The sequence below is a fragment of the Octopus bimaculoides genome, chromosome 3 (genome assembly GCF_001194135.2).
Source record: "Octopus bimaculoides isolate UCB-OBI-ISO-001 chromosome 3, ASM119413v2, whole genome shotgun sequence".
Classification (NCBI taxonomy): Eukaryota; Metazoa; Mollusca; class Cephalopoda; order Octopoda; family Octopodidae; genus Octopus; species Octopus bimaculoides.
In genome coordinates, this window is record NC_068983.1 from 166,189,404 (window position 1) to 166,201,281 (window position 11,878).

The window sequence follows — 11,878 nt, forward strand, 5'->3', positions numbered from 1 at the left end:
ACATGCAAGGCAGTATGGAACTGATGATGATGGAAGTTTTAATGGTGGTGGCGGTGGTATAGTAGCAGTTATTGTAAAAACAACCCTCCTTTCACATAAAATGTTAATGGTGAACCAAACAAATTTCAAGATTAAATGGCTTTCAAGAAAACAATGGTTAATAGACATTGTGTTAAAGGATGTCTCCCACACAATGACAATTAGAAAGTGGTCAGTTTTAGGAATGGTATTTTAAAAAGCAAAAGGTTGTTAAAAATGAATTTCAGGCAACCTGTGTCTGTAGAAGCCAACGTTTTACTGAATCTTTCAATGTTAAGCAATAAAGTCATTAAAATGAAGTTAGACAAATGAAACACAGATAGGGTTCCATCACATAAGCAACAACAAGCATGACCCTCCTTCCCAATACCATTCTATGAGATTATAGATATATATTATTACCAAGAAAATAAACTATATCAATTATAACAAATTGAATCGAAAGTGATGAATTTAGGAAATCAGAAAATAAGATGAAAACCCAAATAAATAAAATACTGGACACTACTTTACCATCTCAAATTCTACACAGTGTCTTTTCTTCTTCATTTTCCCCTCCTTTTCTTAAGTCTTATCAAATGATGAACAAAATACATATTGATAAAAATATCACTTTCATTTTATAGTGAAATGTAACTAATTTCTTATCTCAATGTTTCCATTTGCTTTAGATGGAAATACATCTTACATGCAAGTATCCACAAAATCATCAACTACAACTAACAGTAGAAGTGATTGTTGCTAGCTCAGCTGGCCAACCAATGGATGCAAGATAACGTTTCTTATTTAGATTTTTTTTTTAAATACAAGATTATATGAAAACTGAGTTAAAGTGTCAAGACCTCATGATTTCTGATTATGATTCAGAAACATGCAGAAACATGCCTGGCTGAATATGATGGTTCAAACTGTTGATCTCTGTCTTCATTAAATTCTAACTAAAAGGGATTTTTTCTTTCCCCTTTTCTTTCTGTTTCTATCTTTCACTAAACAGACATAATCTGTTACTAGAACATTCCAGACATGGCAAAACATTGAATTTCTAACAAGTAAACTCTTCATGAATGGTCCAAGGTGAAAGAGAGAGAAAGAGAACAAAACATGGCTTCTGTGGAGTCCCAGACCATCAGGTAGCTTCAAAATATTTGCCCAATTCTGCATTGATTACAATTTATTCAAAAATCCAAGAAGTGTATCCCGTTTGTTTGTTTTATTGTTCTGTTTGGTGCTGACATCACCTCTACTTAGAGTGGTCTATGATACTCATGACAATGTATCAACATCCCCCCAATTTCTGCTGTAACAGGCAACAGATGAGACATTAAGTAGGTGCAAGAGGTTATTATATGCTTTATAAAAGTATTTTCAAGCAACTGAATGAAACAAATAGATGGATGTACAGTCAGTTATTAATTGTTAGTGTTTGTTTTTTTTTAAACACAAAAATATTACATGGGAATAATTTGCAGCACTGCTTACAATGGGAAATAAGGATAAAAGCTGAAATCAAACTGTTAATTGATTAATTTTACATGAAAATCTGAGCTGTTCATGATCAGATAGGAATTGCATTAGCATATTAATTGGCAAACCCCCACCCTCAACCCATTTTATCAAAAGACATTTACAAGCACCAGCTTGAACAAATATCTTGTGTAATTAAAGATGTTATTGAGAAGAAACAAATTAGACAAAATTGACAGCATGTGAGACAATGTTTTTTAGTAAATTCTTTTGCCAGTTAGAAACAAACAAAAACAAACATGATAATAATGTTTTTCAGTTATTATATAAAAAAAAACAGTAAAGGAACACAAATCACTGCAACAACACAATGTTAATCCACAGGAAAATTTCAAGCCAAAACTGCTACAACAGTAAAGAAGACAACAGAAACCATTCAGGGTGGGAATGGGGTGGAGAGGAATGCAATATTTAAAGATGAGGAAATTAAATTTCTATATTAACATTTTGGTTTCTTTTTCTATTAGTAAATTTTTAAAGTACATGATCGCTTTTTTTTTTTTAACAGATCTAAGAAAGATTTAAAGACATTGAATGAACTTTTGCTTTAATTTATGACAAGAGAATTTTATAATTTGCTATACATACATACATACATACATACATATGTATGTATATTGCTGTATTTTGAGAGGGTCAGTGTGCCAATAATAAACATACACACACACTGGTTGTATTTTACTTCTTTATTTTCATTTGTCACTAGGTTACCTGTTTAACCAATTAACTGTTCAACTGTTTGATTAATTATTCAGTCAATTAATCAATCAATCAGCTAGATTTTATTCCTTTCATCAACATTTACAACCCCATCAATGACATGCCCTCCCTGCTTTAGGTAATCTGTGTATCTCTCCTAGTTTACAGGAACTATATTTATACAGATGTGACAGAGATTGTATGTGAGAGACTGTGTGTGTATGTGTGCATGTGTGTGTATGTGTGTGTGTGTGTGTGTGTGTGTGTGTGTGTGTGCATGTATAGTCATTTAAGTCCAGTGACTTTACTTATTTGGGAGGAAGGTGCAGATCAAATTACAATTCAATGGCCATTCATCTTTCATTCTAATAACTCAAAGAAATAAGGAATAAGGCATTCGATACTCAATGAACTATGCTTCACACACAAATGCAAAGCATGTCAACCCAGACACACATGAAACACAGATGTATGTTCAATACATCAATGTGTGTTTACTAACCTAATGCTCACAACCTATATGTGTATAATATAGTGTCTATCACTAACTTTGTATTTATCATTATGAGATGTCCATTTGTAGATCCCCCATCTATGTTGTTTTCATTGAAAAGTACAAAGCATATAGAAAGGGATGTGCAAATTTAGGTATCGAAAACCAACTGAAATACTGAAGATGAGAATTAATAAAGACAATCTAGAAAGTTAATAGAATGTAGTCTGAATAAATATTGATCAAGAAAGAGTTTAGAAGTGATTTCCGTAGACAAGGAAATTAATGCTGTAAACCCGTAAAAACTATGCTAAACAAATGAAACATCAAGTTTGAATTGATACCAACATGCAGAATTGGTCTACAGTTGTTCCTGATGTTGAAGAAATTTAGAATATTAGAATAATCTCAAAGGAAGTATTGGTTAAGCTAATTATTCATGCAGAACAGAGAAGTATCTGAGTGAACTGAATTACTTTGGAAATAATCAATCCTCAGGGAAAGGGTTCAAAATGAAATTCAAACTTTAAATAAATTACAATAGAATATTTACTGTCAATAATTTTTCGTCAATATTCAAAACTAAATCTCCAGTGAATGTCTTAACCCTTTCCTTGCCATATTCATTGAAATACATTGCCTTTGTTTTAATTAATTGAAAAAAATTAATAAAGTAACTTTGTCAATATTAAGTTGGTGTTTGGAACATGAATTGATATGAAATTTTGAAGGAAGATTTTAATTTAAAACGGGTTTCTATCTTAGGAGCAAGGGTGATTTCAGGTAGGTTGGTATCAAAGGGTTAGGTAAAATATTTCTGTGGAGGAGGTACAAATAAGGCTCACATTGTCCTACACATTAAGGGCCCAATACAAAGTAAAAGCAAGCCGTCTTCTTTCCCCCTCTCCCACACGTTTTAATTAGGAACACTTCACAATACAGAGTGACAAAAACAACCATGCAAATACACAAAAGCACAAGCAACATTCCTTAACCATTAGTTTGGGCTGTTTGTGATGTTTACTTTAATAAGGTAGCACATTAAATGAAGGAATAATGATATACAAGGTGGTATTAGAAAGTTTCTGACCTTAAACAAAAGAAAAAGGTACACTATTCCTTCAGTAAATAATGTTAACTTTCTCCCTAAACCCAGAATGAATATTACCAAATGTCAAAAACCAGAGGACAAATTTCACTGTAATACAAGGTATGTTTAGGTCTTCAGTGTGAATCTCCCGATAAGACTCCATAACTGATTCTGATCTGATTGAAAATCTGATGGAATATCAAGTGGATGGGTTCACTAGTCTTTTTTTTTCTACATTTTCTGATCTTTTTGCTAAAGATTGGTTGTTTTGAAGGTTCACTGTCTTGGGCTGACATTCAACCAAGCTTGAAACATGCATGCCTCTGAAAACCCTGTGTCTGACAAAATGTTCACCAACAGCCTGAGGAAACATTCTGAGGGCCTCAGTTGTATATTTTAATGAGCTTCATTCAAAATTTGATGCAGGCCTGTTGCTTAAATAATATTATTAGTCATTGTGAAAATCACAGAACTGTTCAGATAACATTCCCAAACCTCACAAGTGAACACAAGTAGACAGCATAAAGTTTGTTTATAGGCTGGCTCCCAATGACTGTCAGCTATGAATGCATATCTGTTAACCATTACAATCAGAGCATGTGCAGTCAGAAACATTTTGGTAACACAGAGAAAGGTGTTATACAACAACTCATGATTGCAGGATAGTGGTTTCGATTCCTGGACCGGGTAGTGTGTTCTTGATCAAAACACTTAATTCCATGTTGCTCCAGTCCACTCACCAGGCAAAAATGAGTAATCCTGTAAGGGACTGTCGTCCCATCCAGGTGAGGCATATAATCACCACAGAAGCCGAGAAACCAGCCCTATAAGTGTATATGACTTTCAAAGGATCTCTTTTTATCCCCTTTTTTTTTTCTCTATACACCAACATCGTGTAATGCATATGCACAATTTAACACTTAATAAGAATCTCTAATGATATTTTGCTAACAAATGATGTGCAACAAGAAAATAAGACTGAATCTAGTTTGGTTTATAAACTTAGCAAGTATAATGAAAAGTGTGTGGCTGTGCAGTTCAGAAGCTAGCTTCCCAACCACATGGTTTTGGGTTCAGTCCCACCATGGGCAAGTGTTTTCTACTATAACCCTAGGCCAACAAAACTCTTGTGAGTGGATTTGGTAAGTAGAAACTTAAAGAAATCTATTGTATATTTACACATGTATGTATATGTGTGCATGCATGCATGTGTGCATGTGTGTGTGTGTGTGTGTGTGTGTGTGTGCGTACATGCATGCAGGTATGTATTAGCATCTCCTTGTCTTAACATTATGTGATGATTGTAAATGAGAGCCACTGTCATACAAGTAGAATCTTTCAATGAGAACATTTCTGGACTTGGGGAAATACTACCTTACTCTGAAACAAGTGAGGATTAGTGACAAGAAGAGCACCCAGCTGTAGAAAGTGTGCTTCAACAGATTCTGTCCAACCATATAAGCATGGAAAAGCGGACATTATGGTGATGATGGTGAGTGATCTAATTTTATTACAAAATTTAAGAACAGTTTTTTTCCCATGTTTTGTTTGAGCATAAATGAAAAAGAGAAAAGGTTGCAATATATAAGGCTTTTTAGAACTAACAAACAGTATCAAATTATAAGGAAAAGAAATCTATCAACATTTCAAACTACTTTGAATTATATATTTTATGTATGAAATTGTTAGTGAAAATTGAAGAGTGTAATAATATTTCACAGCAAAAAAAAAAAAAAAACTAGGATTAGGATTGTTTTTGCTCTTCTCCCTAAATGTAATGTGACAAAATAATGAGTATTTTGATGTATATTTAAGCAATACCAGAGGAATTTTTATTAAAGAAAAGAAAATGATTTGGAAATTGCAACAGTAAACCAATTTAGATAACGTGTGATTTTAAATGCATACTGTTTGAAAGAGAAGAACTAAACAACTAAAATCAATAAAATTGCTATTGAACTGCCATCAGAAATCATAAATTCTGTGAGTTATTGTTTCAAGAACTATTATGAAAAAGTGGCTGAACCAGAGACATCATTTGTTAGAACAATCTAGAATTTCCAGTTTTAATGTATGATAAATATCTACTGGTGAAATGAAAAAAATATTAGAATTTAATCAATTATTTTTAAATAAAATATTTATTCTAGAATATTTTAGTAGGGAATGAAAATACATTGGAGAGGAATTTTGTTTAGTCTTTTCACTCACTGGACTGTGACCATGCTGGGACATCAACCCCCCGAAAATTTAATTCTATTTTCCCTTCTAACTATAAACAATACAAAAACCACTACACACAGTTACACAAATGAGGAAGGGAGGAAGGAAAAAATGGAGATTTACTTACCTGCAACTTGGCTAAAGGTATGATGTCACAGTTTTGTGGCCTTTGCCAAACAGTTCTTTGGCTGGTTGCATTGTAGTAGTAAAACCTTGAAGTATTTGGATCAAACAGCTCCCACCACTGGTTATCATCTGTTTTTTTACTGAAAGAGACAGAGAGAGAAAATCAAATGAGAACTTCATTTAAAAATAATTTTAACAGTCAACAAAGAAGTAAAACACAAAACTGCAAAGCAAACATTTGTGCACCTGCTGCACTAGAATAAAATATTATAGCTTATAATTTTTCTTTTTTAACTTTTTATATTTATGCTTGATATAAGAACTCCAGTTAGACGAAGTATATATAAGTATTCCTGCTGTTATCACTGGTCATTAAGAACATAAATTAAGCAATTTTCATTTGATTGCAGAAGTGGTTTGCTAGAAACTGGAAGGATATACTATATTTTCTTTTTGTAACAGATAGGAGACATATTTAATGAATTCAACTCCAATACATTACAGGTATTTGTTTTATTGACTCAAGAAGGATGAACAGCATAGTTGAACTCAAGGAAGTTTAAATTAAGAACAAGGTGTTGTCTTGAGAAAAAAGTGATGTCCAAAAGAGTGATTTTACAGTTGGGCAAAATATCGCAACTAATCAGCTTCTGAGAAATGATGATAAGGGCCAATATTATTAAGAAATAACATGTTGAGATTATAGACACCTGGGAAAGGAAATAGTATGTATCATAAGCAGTGGAGATTAGGTACCAATATCCTATCAATAAAACATGAAATCAATAAAATACATCTTTATGGAATCAATAAGTAAATTAACTGCAAATGATCAAAAATTTAGTAATCACCGGAAGTGTGCAGATTTTAAGAAAATAATACATATAATGCAATACGTAGACAAATATTCATAATGACACATAAACCCTCAGGTAAACAGGTGCACATCGTCATCATACGCACACACACACAATGTTTATAACAATGAAAAAGCTAGTGAAACTTCACAAATTATTACATTTACAAATATCACAGGAAATCAATGAAATAATGAATGTTTTTGAAGAAATGACTGGCACGGATGTGGACAATGTTGATAGTGATGACGCATGGTGTTATAGGAGTAAGAGAGGAAGATAAGGACACATAAATCAATGAGTTTAATATGTCATGGAGTAGAGCAAGAAGGGAGGATTAAATAGGCTAATTGCACTGTAAGATAAACCCACACCAATTCCAATGGCCTATAGCACATGCAAGCAACCAATTAAATATCCTTGATAAGAATTACATTTTAGCATCATCATATGCACCAGCATATGCACTCATTTGTGTATATGTATATAGTTTTTAAATATACATATACACAAGCTTGTGTTGTGCTGTGTGTATGCGTGTGTGTGTGTGTGTGTGTGTGTGTGTGTGTGTGTGGCTGGTGGCCCCTTCAATGCGTAGAAGAAAAGAACCACAAACATGGTAGCAATTGTGTAGAACTAGGATTGCCTAATACAGAACATATGTTAGATATGTTTGCAAGAGAATCAAACAAGAAATCCCTACATATTAATAATAGACACAGAACGTAGAGAGCAGCAGAGGGGGTTTATTTTCTCCTCTTTCTTCTTGCAAGGTGCCAAAGATCATTCCTAAAACATACTGTATCTACTTAAGATAAACAATTAAATTAAATATCAGCTGCATCAGAGCTTGCTAGCCACCAGTATACCTGTAATGGAGAGCCAACTGTAAGGCACAAAGGAAACAAAATATAACAAACATTACTGTTCTTTAATCAAATAATTGTTTATTTAACTTAATGACTATCTTCTACAGACATCTTACTCCGAGCTTTCCTTTTTCTTGCTTTGCTCCCTTCTCTCATTTGTTTTCAACTTTGTACCTAAAGTTACCTTTAAGGAGTCAGGACTGTTGCACCACAGCACTTAACTCCTGCCTCAATAATACTTTATTAATTTCCTTACAGACAAGGATTAACACAAGCAGCTTACAGCAGGATCTATTGTTTAGTAAGCAATCAAGACAAATGAACATAACATGGAAACAACACACACACACGTATGTAAATGAAACCCCCCCGACCATAGAACTCTACAGAATATTAATCAGTAACAATACAAGTTATAAGCTACCATATCGGACACTGGTGCATTCTTCTCACAGCATGACTCAAAGATACGGCAATTAAATAGACTTAGTCATGTTGAAAGCTTATCTCTTGGTCAGATGTACTGTAACATCTTTCCAGCTTTCCAGTAAAGTGTATGTTTAATTATTAACAATGATTATTATGTCACAAGCAGAGACATAATATCTGATCTCTCAAATATTAATCACTTCATGGAGCTCAAACTCTCTTATGATTCTGATCAACTGAACAAATGTTCTTTAGAAATAAATTTGACATTTTTATTTAAAAGTTCGTTATAATTCTCCTTTCATAAGCGCAATTTGAAAATTATATGCACACGTGTAAGTCAAAACAATAAACACAGATCTCCAAATTTTAATTAAATCTGTCGACAGAACGGGGTCAGATTTTGATTACAAACCCAGTTCTGTTAAGCTAAACCACCAAATTAAATCCAACCATACCACATCTGTAATAGACTTAAAGACTCCCACTTGATAAGATATATAAACAACCACACACCTTTTATAATATTGGAATAAGTATCGCTGATTTTAAACGCCAAGAGTTACAGTTTGGATAAAAGAATAAAACCTACTTTCCTTCTCAGTGCGAGCTGCTTAGCCCAAAATAGATGCTCTGACTAAATAAACGAATGACTCAGTGAGTAAGTTAGACATGCATAGGAACATAAATAGGAGCAAAATGTCTGAATGGTTAGAGCTATGGTTACATTGTCACACTTGTAACCAACCAGGAAAACATCACTGGTGAGTAGTTCCTTAGAAGTATCACTTGATATCATCTTTCACTTAATGTTTGGCTAAATTCATTATACAGTAACAGCAGTTAGCCCTTGGTCTAATTTGACCTACAGTTGCAAAGCTTACCCTGGACTTAGACTGTACTGTACTGTCATATTCTAGCAGCCTGGCTTCACAGATAGCATCACAGTATTGATGGCACATCTCTTCAACCGAGGTCAGCCTCAGTTGAACAATCTGTTATCTGTCTAATAACATCCCAACATTCCACTGAGTCACATAAAAGCTCAACTTCTTGCATCACTGAATTTTTCACTGCTGCTAGAGTGGGAAACAGCCAGCATGATTCTTGGAAAACCAAATGGCTATAAATCTGATATGCTTTTCATTTACCAGTATTATTTTATAGATTTAAGCACAGATAGCTTTTGCATTTACTACTTGGTGAGTTGAATATGCATTGCAAGCGAAGAAATACTGATTCAACATACTGAGTTAACTGGTACTCACAATATTGAAGCATCTGCTATCAACACCAGCAGCTAAGCAGTGGAGGGGGCACGGACACACACACACACATGCATGATAGGCATCTACATAGTTTCCATCAAACAAATTCACTTACAAGGTATTGGTTAGCTTGAGGCGAAAGCAGAAGACACTTGCCCAAGGTACCACATAATGGCATTGAACAATGAGATTGCAAAGTACTTCTCTTAACCACACTGTCAAACTGAAAGCATTTGAAACAACATGCTACTAAAGAGTGCCAAGGATCAGTAGGGCCAACATTTTCTCAAATGTTAACAAACAAGTCAGTCCTTGAGTGAATTGGAAACAAGAGATTCTTGACACTGTTTGAAAGAGAAAGCTGCAGCATTTTGGTCGCATTATCAGTGCCAAGAATCTCAGCACCCACATCCTCAAAAGGAAATGAGGAAGAGTGAGACCTAGAAGATGCTGGCTGAATGATATGCAAGATTAGGAAATAGAGTTTTATGTCATGTTTTAATTTATGTCATGTTTTAATTTATGTCATGTTTTAATTTATGTCATGTTTTAATTTATGTCATGTTTTAATTTATGTCATGTTTTAATTTATGTCATGTTTTAATTATCTAAACATTTGAAGTCTAGGTTCCAGCTTGATTGAGGCTATGCCAAGTATTTGCTGTTGTTACAGATCTTTTCTGTTTGGCTGCCACTTAACAATTTCTTCAATTTTGTTCAAATTGATTTCATATTAGGGGTATTGATGTATGACAATTATTGACATGAAATTCATTTCTGTTATAAATCAATAAATAAAGAGTTAACAGCTTTTAAAGTTTGCAAATTTGGGGCAATTTTAGCCAATTGAAAGCCAGAGATATACAGGTGCCAAGCTGTTACCGAGTTGCTTACCCATCTGTTGCTATCCTGTCCAGCCATATGGTCATTTTTCACTTATAAAATGCTTAAAACACATGAGGTATGAGGTGGTCATGATATGTGCTAAAAGTAACAGCTAAATAAGCCTTAAACCACGCACCAAAATCTTTATTTTCAGTTTTTGCATAATCATATGAATTCTCATGTAGAATACACGAGAATTCATGAAAATTTTCTGAAAATTTCAAAAAATAGAAAAGTTATATGGCATGCATAAAGCAGAATTCTGCCAATATTTCATTTGTTAACAGATTGATATTAAAACACGTGCCATCACACACAAAAGTCCTGTTTTCTGACTGAGTAAAAATGATCAAACTTTAAACCTCTGTAACTTTTTTCAAAATTTTTCTGGAGCAAATGAATTAGGCCTTGAGATTCAGCATGAAAAATTACATCAATACACCAAATTTGAAAATTTTCACTTAATTTTAGAATTTCAAAAAGTACAGCCAAACAGAAAAAGTCTGTTGTTACTCCAAGAGAAGTAAAGTATAATTGATTGAATAACTCCCTCACTTGTCTTACCTGTACAATTTTTTTGGCATTGGAATCAAAATGACAGCTGCAAGATTTTTGTACTCAGGTAATGTCACTGAACTCAATACCATAGCACTTAGTCTCACTCTCTATCCTTCAATGATATCATCACCACCATTTCTAGTGATCTTACACACACATATGTAAAAGGCTCTCTTCAGTTGCTCCACCAAGAAGATTACCATCTACCATTCCAGTGATATAAGTACTTTATGTTTTATCTTAGTCTACCAGCAAAAAAATTTTAAAAAGTGTTTAGGTAAATCTGCTCCTAGCTACAATATATTTGCTACTAAAAAGAAAAAAAAAGCCTCTATCCTCTGTTTATCTAAAATGTTAATGAGAAAGTAATCTGACAATGGACAGGAGGACGTGAGTAAGCCTAGAATAAGAGAAAGTAAAGCAAAAAGAAAAAAAAAAAAACTGGATCAAAGTAGAGAAGTACTAAACTTATCTCTGTTGGAGCTGAAAGACACCAAGAGAAGAATTATAGAGAAAATAGCACTTAACCAGCTATCAACTTGTTTGATTGGTGCCAACATAGTGACTTTGCTTTATATATATATCATCATCATCATCATCATCATCGTTTAACGTCCGCTTTCCATGCTAGCATGGGTTGGACGATTTGACTGAGGACTGGTGAAACCGGATGGCAACACCAGGCTCCAGTCTGATTTGGCAGAGTTTCTACAGCTGGATGCCCTTCCTAACGCCAACCACTCAGAGAGTGTAGTGGGTGCTTTTACGTGTCACCCGCACGAAAACGGCCACGCTCGAAATGGTGTCTTTTATGTGCC

The 11,878-nt window shown here is 33.8% G+C and overlaps 1 protein-coding gene across 8 annotated transcripts in view; it reads right to left on the bottom strand.

Annotated features, from left to right (window-relative positions):
* The window catches only part of LOC106867341 (rho GTPase-activating protein 39), a 452,309-nt gene that overhangs the window by 126,367 nt on the left and 314,064 nt on the right, over positions 1-11,878 (bottom strand). For all 8 annotated transcript variants that reach the window (XM_052966674.1, XM_052966678.1, XM_052966677.1 and 5 more), the window contains one exon: positions 6,196-6,334. In XM_052966674.1, coding sequence (XP_052822634.1) covers positions 6,196-6,334 — 139 coding nt within the window. The remainder of the gene's footprint in view (positions 1-6,195; positions 6,335-11,878) is intronic.